Below are 25720 nucleotides of genomic sequence, written 5' to 3'. Positions count from 1 at the left end.
AATCCTGAAAAAAAAAAAAAAAAGTTAGAGAAATCACACTTCCTAACTTTGAAACTTACTACAAAGCCACAATGATTAAAATAATATGGTATGGGCATAAGAACAAACATAAAGACCAATGGAATAGAAATCCCAGAAATAAACCCTCACACATATTGTTAATTGATTTTCAACAATGGTGTCAAGACCATTTAGTGGGAAAGGATGGTTTCTCAACAAATAGTACTGGGGAAACTATATCCACATGCAAAAGAATGAAGTTGGACCGTAACCCACACCACATACAAAAATTGGTTAAAAAAATGGATCAGAGACCTATAGATAAAAACTAAAATTACAAAAGTCTTAAAGAGAACATTGAGGAAAATCTTCATGGCACTGGAATTTGGCAATGATGTAATGAATATGACAACAAAAGTAAAAAAATAGGTAAACTACACTACATTAAAATTTAAAACTTCTAAAAAAAGAAATTTAAAACTTCTGTGCAAAAGAAATAATTAATAGTGAAAAGGCAACCTACAGAATGGAATATTTAAAAACCGCCTATCTGATAAGGGGTAAATATCCAGAATATATAAAGAACTCCTGGGATCCCTGGGTGGCGCAGCGGTTTGGCGCCTGCCTTTGGCCCAGGGCGCGGTCCTGGATATCGGGGATCGAATCCCATGTCAGGCTCCCAGTGCATGGAGCCTGCTTCTCCCTCTGCCTGTGTCTCTGCCTCTCTCTCTCTCTCTCACTGTGTGCCTATCATAAATAAATAAAAGTTTAAAAAAAAAGAACTCCTACAACTCAACAACAAAATACAAATAGCCTAATTTTAAAATGAACAAAAGGACTTCAATATTTCTCCAATGAAAAATATACACATGGACAACAAGGATTTGAAAAGATGCTCAACATCATTAATCATTAGGGAAATGCAAATCAAAACCACAATGAGACATCAACTCACACCCATTAGGATGGCTACTAACAAGAGAAAATAACAAGTGTTAGCAAAGATACAGCAAAACTGGAATCCTTGGGCACAACTGGTAGGAATGGAAAATGGTGGAAGCCTCTATGGAAAACCACCATGCTGGTTTCTCAAAAAATTAAAAACAGGATTACCATATGATCCAATAATTCTACTTCTGGGAATATATCCAAAAGATCTGAAAACAGAGTCTCAAAGAGGTATTTATACACCTACATTCATAGCATCATTATTCACAATGGTCTAAAAAGTGGAAACAACCCAAGTGCCCATCAGCCAATAAATGCATAAACAAAACATAGTAATTGCATACAACAGACTATTATTCATCCTTGAAAAGAAAGGAAATTCTGACACATGCTATAACATACACGAACCATGAAGACATGATGCTAAGTAAAATAACCTGGTCATAAAAAAAAAAAAATACCGTACGATTCCACTTAAATGATGTACCTAGAATAGTCATATTCCGAGACAGAAACAGAGGTTAGCAGGAATGAGAGTTGTTTAAGGCTATAGAATTTCAGTTTTAGGAGGCGAAAAAGTTCTGGAGACTGACAGCACAAAGACGTGAATCTACTTAACACTACTGAACTATATACCTGAAAATAGTTAAGATGGTAAATTTTATATTTTTGTATTTTACCACAATTAATAAAAACCAAAAAAAAAATTAGATAAGTTTGACCTTATCAAAATTAAGAATTTTGTGCATCAAAGAACACTATCCAGAAAGTGAAAAGACAACCCACAGAATGGCAAAAAATACTTACAAATCATATTTCTGGTAAGGGATTAATACTGAAAATACATAATGAACTTCTACAGCTTACCAACCAACCAAAACAATGCAGTTAAAGATGGGCAAAGGAGTTGAATAGACATTTCTCCAAAGAAGATATACAAAATGGGGGCCCTTGGGTGGCTCAGCAGTTGAGTGTCTGCTTTCGGCTCAGGTCATGATCCCGGAGTCTCGGGATCAAGTCCTGTATGGTTCTCCCTGCATGGGGTCTGCTTCTCCCTCTGCCTGTGTCTCTGCCTCTCTCTCTGTGTCTCTCATGAATAAACAAATAAAATCTTAAAAAAAAAAAAAAGATATACAGATGCCTATAAGAAAATGAAAAGATGCTTAACATGGTGTTTAGGGAAATGCATATCAAAACCCAGTAAGGTAAACAATTCACAACTACTTGGATGGTGATAATAATAAGAAAAAAACATTGGGGGCACCTACATGGCTCAGTCCATTACGCATCTGACTCTTGATTTCCGCTCAGGTCATGATCTCAGGGTTGTGAGATGGAGCCCCTCATCTGGCTCCCCACTGGGCATGGAGCCTGTTTCAGATTCTCTCTCTGCCCCCCCAACCTCCCCTCACCCCTGTTCATGCACTTTCCTTCTCTCCAAAAAAAAGGGGGGAGGGGGAAGTCAACAAATTTTGGTAAGAATATGAATTATTGGAACCCCTGTAACAGCACAACCAGTATGGAAAACAGTTTGGGATTTCCTCAAAAGGTTAAACACAGAACTACCATATGACCCAGCAATTCTACTCCGAGGTACCTATCCAAAAGAACTGAAACCAGGGATTTGAACAGGTATCTAGACACCAATGTTCGTTACATCCTGTTGCCCATCAGAAGACTGAATTTAAAAATGTGGTATATACATAAAATGGTAATTATTCAGACATAAAAGGTAATGAAATTTTGATAAATGCTACAAATGGATAGACCTTGAAAATATTATGCTTCTTAAAATAAGCCAGACACAAAAGGACAAATATATGATTCCACTTTTATATGAGGGGCCCAGAATAGGCACATTTTCAGAGATACAAAGCAGAGGTTGCCAGGGAATGCGGGGAGGTGTACAGGGGCAGGGCAGTGGGGAAGAGGAAGAGATTGTTCAGTGGGTACAGAGTTATGTCCAGGATGGTAAAAAAATTTTTAAGTAAAATACCAGTGATGGATACATAGTATTGTGAATGTTTTTAATGCCACTGAATTGTACACTTATTAATGGTTAAAATGATAAATATGTTACACATATTTTACCCCAATAAAAAAAAAGAAAAGGTCCATTTTACCCTAGTGATCTATGTTAGTATGTTAGTTAGTATGTCATATACTAGCTTCCCATATGAATTTGGGTCTAATTCTGCACTTTTTATTCTTTTCCACTGTTCTATTTGTTCCTGCCAATGCCACAAGGTTTTAATTATACAGGATTCATTGTGTGTGTGTATGTGTGTGTGTACATATATATATAATATATACATATATATTCTTTTAATTAAGCAAGCTCTGCGTACAATGTGGGGTTTGAACTCATGACCCTGAAATCAAGAGTTGCATGCTCCACAAATTGAGAGCACCCCAGAGGCTTTATAATAAATTTCATTTTTTTCATAATATATTTTAATAGCTGATAGGGTTATTCAACCCTTACAATTTCTCTTTTTAAATATTTTCCTGGATATTTCTAAATCAATTTTATTGGGACACCTGAGTGGCACAGTCAGTTAAGCATCTTGGTTTTGGTGCAGGTTATGCCCTCAGGATCCTAAAATTGAGCCCTGAGTCTGCTCTGTGCTCAGATTGAGATTGAGATTCTCTCTCCCTCTCCTTCTGCCCCTCCTGCTCCTGCTCTCTTTCTCTCTCAAATAAACAAACCTTTAAAAATAATATAACCAGTGTTATTGGGCTAGAACTCACATCCTGTACAATTTACCCATTTAAAATACAAATGGTGGTTTTTAGTACACTTGCCAGATTGTGAATCCAATTTTAGGACATTTCTCCACATCCAAAAGAAACTCTGTACCCATTAACAGTTGTCTCCTATTCTCCCCCCTCCCTTTACCAGCCCTAAACCGTTAATCTATTTACAATCTATAAATTTGTCTATGTGGACATTTTCTATAATTGCAACCATAAAATATGTGATCTTTTGTGACTGGTTTCTTTCACATAGCACATTTTCAGGAGTGATTCATCCTGTAGCACATATCAATACTTCCTTTCTTTTTACTGTCAAATAATGTTCCATCGTATGGATATATGACATTTGTTTATCATCAGTTGATGGATATCAGGACTGTTTCCACTTTTTAGCTATTATGACTAATGCTGCTAATAACATTCACATATAAATGTTTGTGCCCACTTCTGTCTTCAACTCTCTTGAGTTTATACCTAAGAGTGGAATCGCTAGATCATATTATAACTATATTTAACCATTTGAGAAACTGGCAGATGGTTTTCAAAGTGTCTGCGTTGTTTTACATTCCTAACAGCAGGGATACGGATTTCAACTTTTCCATTTCCTCACCAATAATTGTTATTTTCTCTTATTACTGCATCTTAGTGATCTCATGATTTTGATTTACATTTCTCTAATGACTAATAATGTTGAACATCTTTTAGTGTACTTATTGGCCATTTATAGATTTTTTTTGGACAAATTCCATTCATATCCTCTGCCCATTTTTAAAAATAGGTTATTTCTCTTTTTACTATTGAGGAGTAAGAGTTCTTTGTATATTAGGGATAGAAGTCCTTATCAGATATATGATTTGCAAAAAGTTTTTCCCATTTTGTGAGTTGTCTTTCTGCTTTCTTGACAATATCTGCAGCAAAATAAAAAAAGTTTTAAACTTTGCATAGCCCTATATACGTATGTGTGTACGTACGTCATTTGAGCTTTGGGTGTCATATTTAAGAAAACATTGCCTAACCCAAAGTAACTACGATTTACTGTTTTCATCTAGGAGTTTTATAGCTTTGCTAGCTCTTATAGTTAGATTTATGAATTTTTAAAGATTTTATAAAAAATGTATTAGAGATACAGAATCAGAGAGAGAGAGAGCAAACAAACCAGGGAGGAAGAGGGAGAGGGACAAGCAGACTCCACGCTGAGCCTGATACAGGGTTTGATCTCACAACCCTGAGATCATGACCTGAGTTGAAATCAAGAGCTGGATGCTTAACCAACTGAGCCACCCAGGCGCCCCGTATTTTTAATTAATTTTTATGTATGTCGTGAGGTAGGGTCCCAACTTCATTCTTTTGCATATCCAGCATCATATCCCAATACCATTTGTTGAAAAGACTATTATTTCCCATTTAATTTCCTTAGGACCTTTACTAAAAGTCAACTGACAATTATTCTGGGTATTTTTGCATGTTTGTATTTCCACATGAACCCTAAAATCCACTTGTCAAACTCAATGAAACAACTTGTTAGGATTTTTATTAAAATTGCATTGATTTAATAAATTAACTTGGGAGGATTAACATCTTTAGGATGTTGAATCATCATATTCAAGAGCAAGGGATGTTTTACCATTTCCTTAAATCTGCTTTAGTGTCTTTTAGGAGTGTTTTATTTTATTTTATTATTATTTTTTTTAATGTGTGAAACTTCAGAGAAGTTTTTTTTTTTTGTATATTTTTTCATTGGAGCTTGATTTGTCAACATATAGTATAACACCCAGTGCTCAGCCCGTCAAGTGCCCCCTTCAGTGCCCATCACCCAGTCACTCCACCCCCCGCCCACCTCCCCTTCCACTACCCCTTGTTCGTTTCTCAGTTAGGAATCTCTCATGTTTTGTCACCTTCACTGGTATTTCCCACTGATATTTCCCCCTTTCCTCTATAATCCCTTTCACTACTTTTTATATTCTCCGTATGAATTAAATCATATAATGATTGTCCTTCTTCATTTGACTTACTTCACTCAGCATAATACCCTCCAGTTCCATCTATGTCGAAGCAAATGGTGGGTATTTGTCATTTCTGATGGCTGAGCCATACTCCATTGTATACAAAGACCACAGCTTCCTTATCCATCATCTGTCAGTGGACACCGAGGCTCTTTCCACAGTTTGGCTTTTAGGAGTATTTTAAATTTGTTTTATGCCTTTCTTAATAAATTTATTCCTAAACATTTAATCCTTCATGTCGCTATTGTAAATGGGCTTTTCTCTTACATTATGTCCAGTTTAAGCTATTTCTATATATGAAAGCTGATTTTTGTATGTTAATTTTAAATCTTGATCCTTCCCTGAATTCTTTTACTGTAGGAGTTAGTTTTATCATTGATTCTCTGGAGTCCAGTTACACTATGATCTGCAAATAGATACTGTTCTACTTGTTCTTTTTTTTTTTTTTTACTGTCTTTTTACTGTCTTTACTGTCTTTTTACTGTCTTTACTGTCTTTTTTTTAAGATTTTATTTATTCATGAGAGACACAGAGAGGGGAGCGGGCAGAGATAGAAGCAGGCTCCATGCAGGAAACCTGACATGGGACTTGATCCCGGGTCTCCAGGATCACGCCCTGGGCTGAAGGTGGCACTAAACTGCTGAGCCACCCGGACTGCCCTCTACTTATTCTTTACCCACTTTTATGTCTCTTATTTATTTCTCTTATTTGTCTTGGCTAATTTACCTCTAACATAATGCTGAACGATAGTGAAGATAGTGAGGATGCTTGCCTTGTTCCTGACATGAATGAAAATTCCTGTAGTGTTTCCCCATTTATATAAGATACTAGGGATGCCTGGGTAGCTCAGTGGCTGAGCATCTGTCTTTGGTTCAGGTCATGATCCCGGGGTCCTGGGATCGAGTCCCACGTTGGGCTCCCTGCATGGAGCCTGTTTCTCCCCCTGCTTGTGTCTCTGCCTCTCTCTTTGTGTCTCTCATGAATGAATGAATGAATAGATAAGAACTAGCTTTAATGCTAAGATATATACTTCATCAAATTAAAAAAGTATTCTTCAAATCCTATTTTCTTGAGTTTCTCTATCATGGATGGGTACTTAATTTTGTCAAAGGTTTTCTCAGTATCTACAGAGATCTTATTATTTTTTCTTTATATTTATTAACATGGTATATGATACTAATAGGTTTTCTTATATTGTACCAATCCTGCATTCCTGGAATAAATCCTGCCTTAGAATTTCTGCCTCTGTTTTTCTCTCTGCCTAGAATTTGCTTTCCCTAGTTTTCATGTCTAGCCCCTTCATCTATTCAGACCTTATAAAATATCTCCTCCTCAGAGATGCATTCCCTGGACCACTCAATCAAGAGTAGCCTTCCAGTTAACCTCTAGGGCAGTACCCTATTTTAATTTCCTACCTACCACTTATCATGAGCTGGTATTTTCCCCACATATCCCATATGTATATTCCTATGTGCACACCTTCAACCACTATGACGGTACTAAAGCTGTCTTAGAAGTAGATTACTGTATGCCCAAGATACATAGTACCTGGCATATGTTAGGCACTCAATAATTGTTTGTAATAAGTCTACCATTTTGGATTCACTACTGTTACGTGATTTTATTACAGGAAAAAACTAGGAGTAACAAAAACCCACCTCTGAATACACTTATGGTATAAATCTAGATTTCTCAACTTTAAAGAGAAAGCTAAAAACTCAAACAAGGGGATGCCTGGGTGGCTCAGCAGTTTAGCGCCTGCATTTGGCTCAAGGCATGATCCTGGAGTCCTGGGATCGAGTCCCGCATCGGGCTTCCTGCGTGGAGCCTGCTTCTCCCTCTGCCTGTGTCTCTGCCTCTCTCTCTGTGTCTCTCAGGAATAAATATATAAAATCTTTAAAAAAAATAAAAACTCAAACAAAATTGAAGTGCACATTTTTTTAGATAGTCTAAATCAGTGAATCAAAAAAAATTACTAGTACTTTAAAAAACTGTAATACCGTGGCTCAGCGGTTTAGTGCTGCCTTCAGCCCACGGTGTGATCCTGGAGACCCGGGATCAAGACCCACGTCAGGCTCCCTGCATGGAGCCTGCTTCTTTCTCTGCCTGTGTCTCTGCCTCTCTCTGTATGTGTCTCTCATGAATAAATAAATAAAATCTTAAAAAAAAAACTGTAATATTAAAATCAGGGTTCTCTTTCTTCCAACTAACATTATCTAATTAAAATATTATTAATAAAGGACTTAACATTTAAATTGGATAAAGAAAAAAAATCAATGTAAATGACTAATTGTACCTAATAGAAACCAAAGACATACTTCAATAGACTTTAGTATTACAATTCTCCCAGCCAAAAAGAAAAAAAAAACCTCACAAAAATTAATTTTAACTTTATATAATGGAAACCATAAAAGACAGAAAAGTGATAAACTCTCTCAATTTCTCAATTACCTGTAAAAGGTGATGATTTCTCTGAGTGTTTTACTATTAGAAGTTTCCTATTAATAAATACGTAACCACAGGGACAAGATTTACATGCAACAGGAACCTGGAGGGGGGAAAAAAGGAAAAAAAAAATGTTACTATTTTACTATTTACTGAACTTCTAAAGTGTTTATGTGGTCTCTTCAACTCATCAATAAATTACTTGAAGGTAGAGATTATTTTAATTTAATCTCCACATCTTGGGCAGCCCTGGTGGCGCAGCGGTTTGGCGCCGCCTGCGGCCTGGGGTGTGATCCTGGAGACCCGGGGTCGAGTCCCACGTCGGGCTCCCTGCATGGAGCCTGCTTCTCCCTCTGCCTGTGTCTCTGCCTCTCTCTCTATGAATAAATAAATAAAATCTTAAAAAAAAAACTCCACATCTTCATAAAAACGATTTGAGATAGGAAATCATACCCCTCCCACTCTCCTAGTCCTTTACAGCGCCATGCATATGCTAAATATTTAATAACACTAATGTAAGCGGCTACAGGAAGTATGTCAAGTAAAAAACTATTTCCTAAAATGTCAGTCTCAGAATAGTTACAATGTGGGTTAGACTAGAAAAAAGGTTAGGAAATTATTACATTAATCCCAGGATGAGAGGCTGTTGTCCTGTTCTGGGATGCTGGCAGGGGAATGCATCCCCCCCCGCCCCCCAAAAAAAACCAAACAATATATTTGACAGACATTTTAAAGGGAGAAAGAAATAAGTCTTGGACACAAATTCATTACTAATCATAAAATAGAACTAAAAACTTGTAATTTAGGTGATCCCTGGGTGGCTCAGTGGTTTAGCGTTGCCTTCAGCCCCGGGCCTGATCCTGGGGTCCCGGGATCGAGTCTCATGTTGGGTTCCCTGCATGGAGCCTGCTTCTCCCTCTGCCTGTGTCTCTGCCTCTCTTTCTGTTTCTCTCATAAATGAGTAAATAAAATCTGTAAAAAATTAAAATAAAAACTTGTAATTTCTTTTTTAGCTCATCAGTTATTTCAGAGTACATTGTTTAATTTCTACAAATTTTTGAAATTTCTAGTTTTCCTTTCTGTTGTTGATTTCCAACTTCATCCTGTTGTGGTTGGAAAAGATACTTTGAACGATATTGGTCTTAAAAAATGAACTTTGATTCTGACCTTATTCCATATATAAATATTTCAAGATGGACTGTAGACCCACATAAAACATTTTAAACTAGATAACTTCTAGAAAATACTTAATAAAAAATCTGCCTTCAAGAGTTTGAACATGAGAGAGGAAGAGGGCCAGGATCAATTACTGGAAAAGGATTATTTATTTACAATTGCCAGTTTGAGGGAGACTACAAAATAGGTGCTAGACATAGGTTCTCCCAGGCTCCTGTAGAGGAAAGAACCGGAACAGATCTCATTTGCCTGGCAGGTTTCTGTTTTCTTTTCTAAGGTCTTTACTACCTGAAGTAGTCTGTGATCTTAAGAGTTTTAGTAAAAAAATGATTATGTCATTTACCAGCTTTATTAAGTTATAATTAACATACAATAAACTATACATATTTAAAACGTACTATTGGACAGGTTTTGACAGCTGTGTATGCCCAAGAAACTCACCACCATCAGGATAGTGAATATATCCATCATCCCTAAGTTTCCTCATACACCCTGTAATCTACCCTCTTACCTCTCCTTAGCATCCCCTTCAATATCCCCAAGCAGCTACTGATCAGCTTTCTGAATTTTCTAGTTTTATATAAACAGAATCATAAATACATGCTTTTTTTGTTTAGCTTCTTTCCCTTAGCATAATTATTTTGAGATTTGTCCATGCTTTTGAATGTAACAAGCTCATTCCTTTTATTGCTGAATATTATTCCATGTAAAGATAAACCTCAGTGTATCTGTACATGTTGACTGTTCCCAGGCTTAAGCTATTACAAATAAAGCTCCTATGAACTTTCATGGAAAAGTCTTTATATATATATGTGTATACACACACACACACACACATTCTTTTTTCTTGAATAAATAGCTAAAAGTGGAAATGGCTAGATCATATGGTAGGTTTTTTAAAAAGAAAACTACCAAACTATTTCCCAAAGTGGTTGTACCATTTTACATTCCCACCAGCAGAGGATGAGACGTCCATTTCCTCCATATCCTCGTCAATACTCGCTATGTTCTTTTTAACTTTAGTTATTCCCATACGATCTCACTGTGGTAATACACGTATCCCTAATGACTAATGATGTCGGGCATTTTTCTATGAGCTTATTTGCTGTTAAGTCTACTCTGGTCAAATGTCTATTCAAATTTTTGCCTTTTAATTGGGTTTTTTTTTATTATTAACCTTTGAGAGCTCTTTATATATTCTGGATACAAGTCTTCTATTACATACATGCTTTGCAAAGCTTGTTATTGGTTCATGTCTTTCCTTTTTCTAAACAGTGATTTTCAAAGAACAGAAGTTTAATTTTGATTAAGTCCAATTTATCATTTTCTTCTTTTATGGGTCATGCTTTTGGTGTTGCAACACCAAACAAATGCCTAACTTAAGTTCACAAAGATTTTTTAGTATTTTCTAGAAGTTTCATAGTTTAAAATTTTTCATGTAGATCTACAATCCTTCTTGAAATATTATTTGTATATGGCACAGGTAAGAATTAAAGTTCATTTTTAAAGAATTATTTATTTGAGAGAGAGAGAGAGAAAGCAGGGGGGAGGGGCAGAGGAAGAAGGAGAGAGAAACTTAAGCAGATTCTACACTGAGAGCAGAGCCTGACATGGGACTTGATTTCATGACCCCAAGATCATGACCTAAGCCAAAACCAAAAGTCAGATGCTTAAATGACTGTGCCACCCAGGTGCCTTAAGTTCATTTTTTAAGACAGTATATCATTCAAAGTATCTTCTCCAACTACAACAGGACCAAGTTAGAAATTAACATCAAAAAGGAAAACTAGAAAATTCAAAGCATTTTAGAAATTAAACAATATACTCTGAAATAACCAATGGATCAAAAAAGAACTCATAGGGATCCCTGGGTGGCTCAGCGGTTTAGTGCCTGCCTTTGGCCCAGGGCGCGATCCTGGAGTCCTGGGATCAAGTCCCATGTCGGGCTCCCAGCATGGTGCCCGCTTCTCCCTCTGCCTGTGTCTCTGCCTCTCTCTCTTCTCTCTGTGACTATCATGAATAAATAAATAAAAAATCTTAAAAAAAAGAACTCATAAGGAAAATTAGAAAATCTTAGAGATGAATGAAAAAAAATACAACCTATCAATCATAGGACACAGTGAAAGCGATGTTATGGAGGAAAGTTATATAGCTGTAAATGCTTACATTAAGAAAGAAGAAAGATCTCAAATCATCAACCTAACTTTACAACTTAAGCAATTAGAAAAAGAAGAGCAAATGAAACCCAAGCCAGCATAAAGAAGGAAATAATAAAGATTAGAGATAAACAATATAGAGAATAGAGAAACAAAATCAATGAAACAAAAGTTGGGTTTTTTTTTGAAAAGATGAACAAAACTGACAAGGCTTTTCCTAGAGACAAAAGAGAGAGAGAGAGAGAGAGAGAGAGAGATTTAATTACAGACATACCTCATTTTATTGCACTTTGCTTCATTGTACTTCACAGATACTCTAGGTTTTACATATTGAAGGTTTGTGGCAATGCTTCATGGAGCCAGGCTATCAGCACCATTTTCCAATAGCATTTGCTCACTTCGTGTCTTTATCATATTATGGTAATTTTTGAAATACTTCCAACTCTTTCACTATTATCCTGTTATGGTGATCCATGATCTTTGATGTTAGTATTTTCATCGTTTTGGACTGCCTATACAAGACCCATACAAGACCACAAAACTTAATTAATAAATGTGTGTATCCTGAATGCTCTACCAACTGGCCATTCCCCTATCTATGTCCCTCTCCTCAGGCCTCTCTGTACCCTAAGACATGGAAATATTGACATTAGGCCAGGTAATAACCCTACAGTGGCCTTTAAGTATTCAAGTTAAAGGAAAAAGCACACATCTCTCATTTTAAATCCAAAGCTAGAAATGAGTAAGCTTAGTAGGAAAGCCATGTCAAAAGCCAAGAAAGGCCTCTTACACCAAAGAGTCAGCCAAATTATAAACACAAAGGAAAATTTCTTGAAGGAAATGGCTCACTCCAGTGAACACAAGAATGATAAGAAGGTGAAACAGCCTTATAGTTAATTTGCAGAAAGTTTTAGGGGGCTGGAAAAAGATCAAACCAGCCACCACATTCCCTTAAGCCAAAGTCTAACTCAGGGCAAGGCCCTAATTCTATTCAACTCTATGAAGGCTGAGAGAGGTGAAGAAGTTGCAGAAGAAAAGTCTGGTTGCATGAGGTTGGTTTGTGAGGCTTAAGGAATGAAGCAGCCTCCATAACCTAACAGTGCAAAGTGAAGCAGCAAGGGCTGACAGAGAAGCTGCAATAAGTCACCCAGAAGACCCAGCTAAGATAACTAATGAAGGTGTCTACACTGAATAATAGAGTCTCAATGTAGATGAAACAGCCTTATATTTGAAGAAGATGTTACCTATGACTTTCACAGCTGGAGAGAAGTCAGTGCCTGGCCTCAAAGCTTCAAAGGACAGGCCGATTCTCTTGCAGGGGTTAATGCATCTGTGGCTTTAAGTTGAAGCCAAAGCTCATTTACCATTCCAAAGATCCTAGGGCTCCTAAGAATTATGCTAAATCTGCCTATGTTCTATTAATGGGAAAACAAAACCTAGATGATAGTACGTCTGTTTCCAACATGGCTGATTAAATATTTTAAACCCACTATTAAGACCTACAGTGGAGAAACAAAGGTTCCTTTCAAAATGTCACTGTTCACGGACATGGCACCTGGTCATTCAAGAGCTCTGGCGAGGTACAATGAAGCTATGTTGTTTTCATACCTGCGAACACAATATCCATTCTGCAGCCTATGGATCAAGGAACCATTTTAAGTCTTCTTATTTAAGAAATACATTTTGTAAGGCTACAGATTCCTAAATAGTGATTCCTCTGATGAATCTACACAAAATAGATTGAAAATCTCCTGGAAAGAATTCACCATTCTGCACACTATCAAGAATAGTCATGATTCAGGGGTCCCTGGATAGCTCACTTGGTTAAGCGTCTACCTTTGGCTCAGGTCATGGTCCCAGGGTCTTGGGATTGAGCCCTCACCAGGCTCCCTGCTCAGTGGGGAAGTCTGCTTCTCCCTCTCTCTCCCCCTCTACCACTTCCCCCTGCAAGTGCTCTCTCTCAAATAATAAAATCTTAAAAAAAAAAAAAAAAAAAAAAGAACATTTGTAATTCCTGGGAAGAGGTAAAAATATCAACAGGAGTTTGGAAGAAGTTCATTCCAGACTTCATGGGTGACTCTGAGAGGTTCAGAAGTAAATACAAGATGTGACAGAGAACTAGAATCAGAAGTGGAGCCTGCAGATGGTCGGAATTGCTGCAATCTCATAATTTTAATGGATGGGGAGTTGCTTCTTATGGATGAGCAAAGAAAGTGGTTTCTCCAGATGGAATCTATCCTGGTGAAGATGCTGTGAAGACTGTTGAAATGACATCAAAGGATTTAGAATATTACATAAACTTAGTTGATAAAGGAACACAGTTTGAAAGGACTGACTCCAATTTTGAAACAAGTTTTACTGCAGGTGAATGCTAACAGTATTGCATGCTGCAGAGGAACTGGGAAAGGAAGAATCAACCAATGACGGCAAACTTCACTGCTCTCTTACGTCAAGAAATCGCCACAGTCACCCCAACCCTCAGCACCACTACCCCGATCAGTCAACAGCTGTCGACATCAAGGCAAAACCCTCCACAAGCAAAAAGATCACAACTCACTGAAGGCTCGGATGACAGTTAACGTTCTTCAGCAGTGAAGTATTTTTTAGTTACGGTATATACACTGTTCTGTTAGACACAAAGCTACTGCATACTGAATAGACTGATGGTGTAATACAGCTTTTATGTGCCCTGGAGAACCAGAAATTTCATTTGACTTGCTTTATTGCAATATTTACGTATTTCACACACTCTAGGGTGACCATAATTTTTTCACAGGGTTACATTAGTTTCAGGTTACCACACAGTGATCCGACAATCCTATGCATGACTCGGTGCCCACTGTAAGTGTGCCCTTAATCCCGCTCACCTATTTCCCATCTCAACTGCCTCCCCTCCGGCAGCCATCAGTTTGTTCTCTATAGTCTGTTTTTTGGTCTTTCTCTTTTCCTTCTTCATTTGTTTCTTAAATTCCACATGAGTTAAAGTATACAATATTTGTCTTACTCCAACTGACTTATTTCCCTTAGCATTACACTCTAGCTCCATTCATGCTGTTGCAAATGGCTAGATTTCATTCTTTTTATGACTAATATCTCATTGTGTATATGTGCCACTTCTTTATCCATTCATGGACTGGTGGACACTTGGGCTGCTCCCACATCTTGGCCACTGTAAATACTACTGCAATAAGCACAGGGGTGCATGTATCTCTTCGAATTAGTGTTGGTTTTTTTTTTTAATTTTATTTTAGGGGTACTCAGTAGTGCAATCACTCGATCATAGGGTAGTTCCGTTTTTAAGTTTTGTGGTTTTTTTTAAGATTTTTGAAAATTTATTCATGAGAGACTCATGGAGGCAGAGACTTAGGCAGAGGGAGAAGCAGGCTCCCCATGGGGAGCCCAATGCAGGACTCGATCCCAGGACCCTGGGATCACGACCTGAGCCAAAGGCAGACGCTCAACCATGGAGCCACACAGGCATCCCCCATCTTTAAGCTTTTGAGGACCCTCCACACTGTTTTCCAAGTGGTTGTACCCATCTGAATTCCCACCAACAGTACACGAGGGTTCCCCTTTCTCCACATCCCCACCAACACTTGTTGTTTCTTGTTTTTTATTCTAGCCATTGTGACAGGTATGAGAGGATACCTCACTGTAGTTTTGATTTGCGTTCCTCTGATGATGAGTGATGTTGAGCATCTTTTCATGTGCCGGCTGGTCATCCGGATGTCTTCACTGGAGAAATGTGTTGTCTTCTACCCTCTTTTTATTTATTTATTTTTTATTTAAAAAAATTTTTAATTTTTATTTATTTATGATAGTCACAGAGAGAGAGAGAGAGAGAGAGGCAGAGACATAGGCAGAGGGAGAAGCAGGCTCCATGCACCGGCAGCCCGACGTGGGATTCGATCCCGGGTCTCCAGGATCGCGCCCTGGGCCAAAGGCAGGCGCCAAACCGCTGCGCCACCCAGGGATCCCTCTACCCTCTTTTTAATGGAATTATTTGTTTTGGGGCTATTGAATTGTATCAGTTCTTTATATATTTGGATACTAACCCTCTATCAGATATTTCATTTGCAAATATCTTTTCCCATTAAGTTATCTTATAGTTTTGTCGATTACTTCCTCTCCTATGCAGCTTTTAATTTTGATGTAGTCCCAATAGTTTATTTTTGCTTTTGTTTCCTATGTCAGAAGACCTATCTAGAAAAATGCTGCTACGGCCAATGTCAGAGACATTACTGCTTGTGTGCTCTCTTCTAGGATCTTTATGATTTCAGGCCTCCCATTTAGGTTATTCATCTATTTTGAGTTTTTGTGCAAGGTGTCAGAGAGTGGTCTGGTTTCATTCTTTTGCATGTAGCTGTCCCAACAGCTACTTGCTGAAGAGACTGTCTTTTTCCAACTGCATATTCTTGCCTCCAATGTTGACGATTAATTGACCATATAATCGTCGGTTTGTTTCTGAGTTCTCTATTCTGTTCCATTGATCTGTGTCTATTTTATTTAAAATATTTTATTTATTTATTCATGAGAGACACAGAGAGAGGCAGAGACACAGTCAGAGAGAGAAGCAGGCTCCATGCAGGGAGCCGTGGGACTCGATCCCAGACCTCTGGGATCACACCCTGAGCTGAAGGCAGATGTTCAACTACTGAGCCACCCAGGCATCCCTGTGTCTATTTTGTGCCAGTATCATAACATTTTGATTACTACAGCTTTGTAGTCTATCTTGAAATCTAGGATTGTGATACCTCACAGTTTTGGTCTTTTCAAGATTACTTTGGCTACTTGGTCTTTTGTGGTAGAACAAATTTTGGGATGGTTTTAGCTCTGAAAAATGCTCTTGGTATTTTGATAGGGACTGCATTAAATCTGTAGATTGCTTTAGGCAGGGCAGACATTTTTAGAATATTGGTTCTCAGTCCATGAGCATGGAATACCTTTCCATTTGTTTGTGTCGCCTTCAATTTCTCTCATAAGTGTCTTATAGTATTCAGAGTACAGATCTTTTTTTTAAAAAAAGATTTATTTATTTATGATAGAGAGAGAGAGAGAGAGAGGCAGAGACACAGGAGGAGGGAGAAGCAGGCTCCATGCGGGGAGCCCGATGTGGGACTTGATCCCGGGACCTGGGCTGGGCCCAGGGTTGTGGCCTGGGCCAAGGGCAGGCGCTAAACCACTGAGCCACCCAGAGATCCCCTAGAGTACAGATCTTTCACACTTCCTTAGTTAAGTTTATTCCTAGATATTTTATTATTTTGGCCATTGTAAACAGACTGTTTTCTTAATTTCACGGTTTCATTAATGTATAGGAATGCAACAGAAAGGCACCTGGGTGGCAGCCCTGGTGGCGCAGTTTAGCGCCGCCTGCAGCCCCGGGGTGTGATCCTGGAGACCCGGGATCCAGTCCCACGTCGGGCTCCCTGCATGGAGCCTGCTTCTCCCTCTGCCTGTGTCTCTGCCTCTGTGTCTCTCGTGAATAAATAAACAAAAATCTTAAAAAAAAAAAAAAATTCATGGGATTATGACATGTCAGTAAAGGATTAACCAAAGTCCTTCCGGAGAAAATAGACCTTTGGTGAAGTTCGGCACTCCGACCCTGTCGGCCTAATCAGGTACTGTTACTAGACGGTATTGCTCGCGGTAAAAGTGGCCCCTTATTGGCATCTGAGCGGGAATCCGGGCACCTGGTGAGGGGCCACAGCTTCAGGCTCCCCAAGCACAGGAAGTACAAGCGGGCCTTTCCCTGCAAAACCCTGGAGGCAGCGGCCTCCCTCCTGGGCTCCGCAACCGGGCTTCTAGGCCGCGGGCAGTCCCGTTCTCACCGCCGCGCTGCCGTCTGGGCCCACGGGGGGGCGCACCTGCGAGCGCGCACCTGCGAGCGCGCGCGATGCTCTTCCGAGTCCACGCAGGTTTTCCAGCTGGGCCAGGGCTGGGCCTCGGGGGCTGGCTGAGCCCTGGACCGCGCGGGGACTTGGTTCATAAAGTAGACGCTAAATGTTCAAGGTAAATTCACCTTTTTGAAGCCAGACAACGACCTACCATTCACGGAGGGGGGCCTAGAGAAACTGCGCCTTCGGAGGACAAGCGCAGGTCACCGGGTCACCGGGTCACGCGGGGCACCGCCGAGCGCGCCGAGGTCGCCCCCTCCCGGCCTCCAGCAGGTCACTGCGTCGCGGCGGGAACAAAGCGGCCGCCGGGCTCCCGGGCGGAGGGCGCGGCCGTGCTCGGCCCCGGGCCCGGTCACCGGGCGACCCCCGCGACCCCCGCGGCCCCGCCGCCAGGTGCGCACCGGCCGGACCGCGCCCCCGTGACCCCCCCGGACTCCCGTGCCCCGGGCCGCCCCCGCCTGGCCCCCACCTGCTGGTCGCACTCGGGGCACGACTTGGTGGCCATCTTCACTTTCTTGGCTCGACTCGCAGACATGCTCCCCTCCTGCAGGGCGGCGGCGGCGGCGGCGGCGGCCCGGGCTCCTCCCCTCCGGCCTCCGCGGCCCAGCCTCTACCCGCCGGCTCCCCGCGGCCGGGACCGAGGCTCAGGCGGGGGCGCGCGCGTGCGCGGAGCCTGCGTGCCGGGGGGTGGGGGGTGGGGGGTGGAGGGGGGCGGGGCGCGGCGTGGGCCTGCGCAGCCACGCCCCCTCCCGGCCGGCGGACGGCGCGGGGGCGGGGCCTGGGCGGGGCGCGGCCGGAACGAGCGTCGGGCTGGACCAACGAACGCGCGAGGGGGGGCGGGGCCTGGGCGGGGGCGCGGCGTTGGACACGCCCCCGGGGCGGGGCCGAGCGACGGGGTGGGCGGGCCGGCGCGGAGCGCAGGTGGGGGCCTGACCTGGATGCGCGCGGAGGTGAGCGGCTCGGGCCAGACGGGATGCGCGGACACCTGCCCGGGCTCGGCGCCGAGACCTGGGTCCGCCGTGAAATCCGATAGTCACCGAAGGCCGATTCTGCCGGACAAATATGAACACCTGATGGGTTTCACACTGAACTGCTCAGAAAGGAAGGACACCAAAAAGGCAGGGAGCCTTGAAGGATGGAAGGAGGAGGGAAGACGAATGGAAAGAAAGGAGGAGGGAAAAGTTACTTACTGTTACAGCTAACGTTGATTTTTTTTAGTTGCAGGATATGCAAACTACAATATCTTTTTTTTTTTTTTAAATACAACAGTTTTAGGTTCCGAAAAATTAAGCAGAAGGTGCACAGCTTTCCCACACAGAGGGCTTTCCCACGGTCAAAATCTGGCAACAGAATAATATATTTATTATGATCAGCGAACCCACATCCGCACACCGTTGTCACCCAAAGCTCAGCTTACCTTCAGCTCATTCTTGGTGTCGTACCTTCCACGGGTTTGGATAACGTGTAGAGATTTTAGAGATTTATAAGTGTCACCCAGAATAGTTTCACTGCCCATAAGAATCTCTTGTGTTCCGTTCTTCCCTCCTCCCCCTTCACCCTCAGCACCCACTGATGTTTTTTTTTTCTGACTCCTTCATTTTTGCCTTTTCCAGAAGGTCATGTAGTTGGGATCCTCCAGTATGTAGATTTCTCAGATTGGCTCCTTTCACTGAGTAACATGCATGAAAGTTTGCATTGAAGTTTTCTCCATGTCCTTCCAGGGCTCGATAGCTCATTTCTTTTTCGTGCTGCATAATAATCCATCATCTGGATGCACCACAGTTTATTTTTCCCTTCACTCATTGAGGGACATCTTACCTGCTTCCGAGTTTTGGCAATTATGAATTAAGCTGATACAGACATCCACGTACAGATTTTTGTATGGACATACATTTTTAAGTCACTTGGGTAAATGCCAATAAGCACGATCACTGGATCACACACCCAGAGTGTGTTTAGTTTTGTAAGAAACTGCCGAACGGGGGCAGCCGGGTGGCTCAGTCAGTAAAGTATCTGCCTTTGGTTCAGGTTATGATCCCAGGGTCCTGGGGTCCAGGCCCATGTCGGCCTCCCTGCTCAGTGAAGGATCTGCTCTTCCTCTCCCTCTGCCCACCCACCCATTTGTGTGCTCACTCATGCTTGCTGTCTCATTCTCTCTGTATCTCCCTCTTTCTCAAATAAAATCTTTTTAAAAACAAAAGAAAAGACCCTGCCAAACTGCTTTCCGAAGTGGCTATACCATTTTGCATTCCCACCAGCAATGAGTAAGAGTTCCTGCTGCTGTACATCCTCACCAGCATTTGGGATCATCAATGTCATGGAAGTTAGCTATTCTAACAGATGTTTAGAATTTCATTGGTTTTATTATATGGTCTCATTCATTTGGGGAATATAAAAAATAGTGAAAGGGAATAAAGAGGAAAGGAGAAAAAATGAGTGCGAAATATCAGAAAGGGAGACAGAACATGAGAGACTCCTAACTCTGGGAAACAAACTAGGGGTGGTGGAAGGGGAGGAGGGCGGGGGGTGGGGGTGACTGGGTGACAGGCACTGAGGGGGGCACTTGAGGGGATGAGCACTGGGTGTTATTCTATATGTTGGCAAATTGAACACCAATAAAAAATAAATTTATAAAAAAAAAAGAATTTCATTGGTTTAATATGCATTTCCCTAATGACATATCAAGTGGCTTTAGGCTTTGTTTGTTGTTCTTTTTCTTTTCTTTTTTTTTTTTTTTAAAGATTTTATTTATTTAGTAGAGACACAGCGAATGAGAGAGAGAGAGAGAGAGGCAGAGACAGAAGCAGGCTCCATGCAGGGAGCCCGACGCGGGACTCGATCCCGGGCCTCCAGGATCACACCCCGGGCCGAAGGCGGACACTAAACCACTAAGCCACTGGGGCTACCCTGTTGTTCTTTTTCTAATAAAATAATATAATAAAGACTACACCTAAAGGAGTGAGATTAGGTTGTTTATCAGAGATTTTTCTTGCTTCTTAAAGTAAGCCTGTGTTGCTATATACTTTCCTCTTGGAACTGCTTTTGTTGCATCCCAGACATTTGGACCATTGTATTTGTATTTTCATTTTCATTTATTTCCCTGGTTATTTTTTCCCATTTCTTCTCTGATTTCCTGGTTGACTCATTCATTGTTTAGTAGCATGTTGTTTAACCTCCATGTATTTATGGTCTTTCTTAATTTTTTCTTGTAGCTGGCTTCAAGTTTCATGGTGTCGTAATTAGAAAAGATGCATGGAGTGATCTCAATCTTTTCCTATTTGTTGAAGCCTGATCTGTGACCCAGTATGTGATCTATTCTGGAGAACGTTACATGTGCACTTGAAAAGAACGTATATTCTGCTGTTTTAGGATGAAATGTTCTGAATATATCTGTTGAGTCCATCTGGTCCAGTGTGCCATTCAAAGTGTTTCCTTGTTGATTTTCTGTTTAGATTATCTGTTCATTGCTGTAAGTGGGATGTTAAAGTCCCTATTATTATTATCTTGTTATCAATAAGTTTATTTATGTTTGTTATCATCGTTTTATATATTTGGGTGTCCTCATGTTGGGTGCATTTGTAAGATCTTCTTATGGGCTGTCCTTATTATCACCTCTCATGGCAGTTTTTGTTTTAAAGTCTAGTTTGTCCGATATAAGTGTTGCTACTCTGGCTTTCTTTTGAGATCCATTTGTATGATTAATGTTTCTCCATCCCCTCACTTTCAATCTGCAGGTGTCTTTAGGTCTAAAATGAGTCTCTTTTAGGCAGCATATAGGTGGGTCTTGGTTTTTTATCCATTCTGATGCTGTATGTCTTTTGAATGGAGTTTAGTCCATTTACATTCATTTTTCAAAAATATTTTATTCATTTATTCATGAGAGACACAGAGAGAGAGAGGCAGAGACACAGGCAGAGGGAGAAGCAGGCTCCATGCAGGGAGCCTGATGTGGGCTTGATCCCGGGTCTCCAGGATCACGACCTGGGCTGAAGGTGGCTCTAAACCGCTGAGCCACCTGGGCTGCCTATCCACTTACATTCAAAGTAATTATTGACAAATATGTATTTAGTGTCATTTTATTACTTGCTGTGTCATTGTTTCTCGAGATTTTCTCTGATCCTTTGTCTTTGTCACTTTTGGTCTCCTTTACAGTCACACAGTCCCCTTTAATATTTCTTGCTGGCTTACTAACCACAAACTCCTTTAGTGTTTGTTTGTCTGGGAAACTCTTTATCTCTCCTTCTGTTCTGAATGATAACCTTGCTGAATATTCTTGGCTACAGATTTTTCTCACCCATATCGTGCCACTCCCTTGTTCTGGCTTGCCAAGTTTCTGTTGATAAAATTCTAGCTAGCCTTATTAGTTTTCTCTTGTAAGTTAAGGACTTCTTTTGTCTTGCTGCTTTTGAGATATTTTCTTTATCATTATATTTTGCAAATTTAATTACAATATGTCTTGGTGTCACTTTGATTTTGATGGGAGTTCTTTTTATTTTTTAGGATTTTATTTATTGATTCGTGAGACACACAGAGAGAGGCAAAGACACAGGCAGAGGGAGAAGCAGGCTCCCTGTGTGGAGCCCAATGCAGGACTCAATCCCAGGATCCCGGGGTCATGACCTGAGCCCAAGGCCGACTCTCAACCACTGAGCCACTCAGGTGCCCCTTGATGGGAGTTCTCTGTTCTTCCTTAATCTGGATGTCTGTTTCCTTCCCCACACTAGGGAAGTTTTCAGCTATTATTTCCTCAAATAAATTTTCTGCTGCCTTTTCTCTCTCTTCTTCTCCTGGCACTCCTATAACATGAATGTTATTACATTTGATGGCATCACTGAGTTCTGAACGTCTATTCTCATGTTCCATAATTCTTTTTCTTTTTTGTTCAGCTTCATTTTTTCCATTATTTTGTCTTCTAAATCACTTATTCATTCTGTTCATTGCATCAAGCCTGTTTCCAATTTCAGTTATCACCTTCTTCATTTCTGGATGATTCTTTTGAACTCTTTTATGCCTGTGGTAAGGGTTGCCCTGATCTCTTCCATTCTTTTCTCAAGCCCAGCAAGTATCCTATATGATGCTTTAAATTCTCTATCAGGCATGTTACTCATATCTATTTCATTTAGATCTCTGGCCTTATCTTGTTCTTTTATTTGTAATGAATGCCTCTGTCTTAGAATTTTGTCTAAGTCTCTGCTGCCTTCTGTGTGTCAGAAAGCCTGTTGTGTTACCTGCTCCTGAAAGTAATGGCTTTATGAAGAAGAGGTCATACGGTGTCCCGGGCCTGGTGCTTCAGGGAGTGTGTCTGGTGTGTGCTCCATGCACTTTGCTGTTGTGTTTTGGCTTCTCTATCCCTCAGGCCACTTGTCTGCAGAGGCTCTCCTGCCTGCAGGGAGCATTTGGTCCTTGGCTAGAATGTGGCAAGTTGTAACTAAGTGAGCTCTGGTCCGCTTGTTTTTTTTTTTTTTTTTTTTGGTCCGCTTGTTAAATGAGACCTCATACTACTTCCTCTAGAACTGAGGTCCTGCAGAACTCTCTGGTCAGAAGATATGTGTGGGCAGGGGTTCCTGCTGGCCTTCTGGATGCCTTTTACTGTTTTTCTTATCTAAATGCTGTAGTTGGGACTTCCAATACTACATTGAAGAAAAGTGGCAGGAGTGAGCATCCTAGTCTTGTTCCTGATCTTAGAGGAAAAGCTTTCAGCTTTTCACTTTTGAGTATGATGTCAGCTGTGGATTTGTCATGTTGAGGTATACTTCTTCTAATACTCACTTTGTTGGGAGTTTTTTTTTTATCATAAATAGATGTTGAATTTTGCCCAATGCTTTTCTGCATCTGTTGGATGATCATATGATCCATTTTTATCATATGATTTTTATGTCCCTACTTGTTTTGTTAATGTTTGAATCTCCTTAAGTTTTGGATGTTGAACTATCCTTGCATTCCTGCAACAAATCCCACTTGATCATGGTATGTGATGCTTTTAATGTATTGTTGAATTTTGTTTGCTAATATTTTGTTGAGAATGTTTGCATCAGTGTTCATCAAGAATATTGGCCTATATTTATTGATTTATGTATGCCTTTGTCTAGTTTAGGTGTCAGGGTAATGCTGGCCTCATGGAATGAGATTGGCAGCATTCCTTCCTCTTCAATTGTTTGGAATAGTTTGAGAAGAAAATATATAAACTGTTCTTTAAATGTTTGCTAAAATTCCCTTGTGAAGCAATCTGATCCTGGACTCTTGTTTTGGGGAGTTTTTTGATTACTGATTCAATTTCATTATTAGTAATCATTATGTCTGAATTTCCAATCTTCCTGATTCAGTCTTGGTAAATTGCACGTTTCAGGGAATTTATTCATTTCTTGTAGGTTGTCCAATTTGTTGGCATTGTGGCATAGTGGTCTTTTATGATCCTTTGTATTTGTGTGGCATTGGTTCTAACTTCCTCTCTTTCATTTCTAATTTTATTTATTTGGGCTCTCTCTTTTCTTCTTTTTTTTTTTTTTTGAAGATTTGTTTATTTATTTTAAAGAAAGAGAGGGAGAGTGTATGTGAGCAGGGGGAGGGGCAGAGGGAGAGAGAGGGAGATAATCCTCAAGCAGACTCCCTGCAGAGCACAGAGCCAATCCCAGGATCAATCCCAGGAGCCACTCAGGTGCTCCTTTCTCTTCTTGATGAGTCTTGTGAAAGGTGTATCAATTTTAATTTTCTTTTTCAAAAAAACAGCTCTTAATTTTATTAATCTTTTCTATTATTTTTTGAAGCCTCTATTTCATTTATTTCTGTACTGATCTTTATTTCCTTTCCTCTACCAATTTGGGGCTTTATTTGTTACATACACTATCCCTCTCTTTCTCTAAAATAAATAAACAAATCTTCAAAAAAAAGAAGAAGAAATTCTCCTTGAAGTATTCCCTGTTAGTTTCAAAGACAGGTTTTTGCAGCTCATCTCTACTGTGTAGGATTTGTTTGGGGTCCCTGATTTGGAGCTTGAATCTCTCACTCCTCAGGGAAAAGGTCTATACATTTGAGGTTCCTTCTGACAGTGGAACACTGCACCTGGTGTGTGGTTTTTCTGAGCAGGACCACATCTCTGCCTCTTCTGTCCATCTCAGTGCCATCCCTTGTTGTGGAAGTTCTGTTCATCCACGTTCTAGGTTCTCTTTAGAGGCGATTATTCTGAGTATAGGTGTAGATTTGTTGTGTCCATGGGAGGAGGTTAGGTCAGGATCTTCCTAGGCTGCTATCTTAAAACCTCTCCTTATGTTTAACATTTGAAGGAATTGTCAAACTGTTTTGCAAAATAGCTGCACTCTTTTTCTGTTGTCTCTTTAATCCAATAATCTTTCTCTAAAAATACTATTTTCAAAAGAAAAAAAGATTTTCTAACTGTATGATGACAGGTGCTAACTAGACTTATTGTGGTGATTATTTAGCAATGCATACATATACAAATCATTATACACCTGAAACTAATACAACGTTATATGTTAATTATGCCCTGTTGATTTTTTAAAATTTATTTATTCATAGAAACACAGCTAGAGAGAGAGGCAGAGACACAGGCAGAGGGAGAAGCAGGCACCATGCAGGAAGCCCGACGTGGAACTCAATCCTGGGTCTCCAGGATCACGCCCTGGGCTGAAGGCAGAGATAAACCGTTGCGCCACCGGGGCTGCCCTGCCTTGTTGATTTTTAAAAAGATTATTTTGGTTTTGAATTTATTTCTTTGTGGTTTGTTTGTTTTAGTAATCTCTACCCCCAGTGTGATGCTAGGACTCACGACCCCAAGATGAAGAGTCACACGCTGTACTGAATGAGCCAGCCAGGTGCCCCTTCTTTGTGTTCTGTATGTAAATCCCATTTATTTTTTAACAGTTTTATTGTTTCATTAGTCAGTATGCCTCCACAAATAATACATTACAGTTCTAGCTCTTGATTGTTAATTTTGGCTTTTCTTGACAAAACCAAAAACAATAAAGTCTCTTTTGTCATATTAGGGTGAAAAATAATACATTTTCCTCTTCTGATTTAGCTAATAATATTAAACTACAAATATTTTTTGAGACTTAATTAAAAACTTAAATGATTAGGAACTTAGGAGCAGCTTAACTGGGTAGTTCTGGCACAGACGCTGTCATGAGGAGGTTGCAATCAAGCTGTCAGCTAGGACTCAGCCATCTGAAGCCTTGGCTAGAGCTAGAGGGTATGCTTCTGGGATGACTCAGCCACATAGCTGCTGACAGGAAATCCTAGTCCCCTGTCTCATGGATCTCTCCACAGGGATGTTGGAGTGTCCTCATAACCTGTCACGGGATTCCCTCCAGATCACGTGATCTAA

The 25720-nt window shown here is 40.4% G+C and overlaps 1 protein-coding gene across 2 annotated transcripts in view; it reads right to left on the bottom strand.

Moving 5' to 3' along the window:
- C15H16orf87 (chromosome 15 C16orf87 homolog) overlaps positions 1-18050 on the bottom strand; it is a 61833-nt gene extending 43783 nt beyond the window's left edge. Inside the window, exons 1-2 of one of the 2 annotated variants that reach the window (XM_035699056.2) lie at positions 17849-18050; positions 8160-8256 (exon numbers count right to left, since the gene is read on the bottom strand). In XM_035699056.2, coding sequence (XP_035554949.1) covers positions 8160-8256; positions 17849-17914 — 163 coding nt within the window. In that variant the 5' untranslated portion in view covers positions 17915-18050. The remainder of the gene's footprint in view (positions 1-8159; positions 8257-17848) is intronic. The other variant, XM_049094398.1, reaches the window with a different exon arrangement.
- Positions 18051-25720: the final 7670 nt, after the last annotated feature.

Source organism: Canis lupus, chromosome 15, assembly GCF_003254725.2.
Source record: "Canis lupus dingo isolate Sandy chromosome 15, ASM325472v2, whole genome shotgun sequence".
NCBI classification, from domain to species: domain Eukaryota; kingdom Metazoa; phylum Chordata; class Mammalia; order Carnivora; family Canidae; genus Canis; species Canis lupus.
Note: the sequence above shows the minus strand (reverse complement) of the source record. Positions and strands in the feature narration are given on the sequence as shown.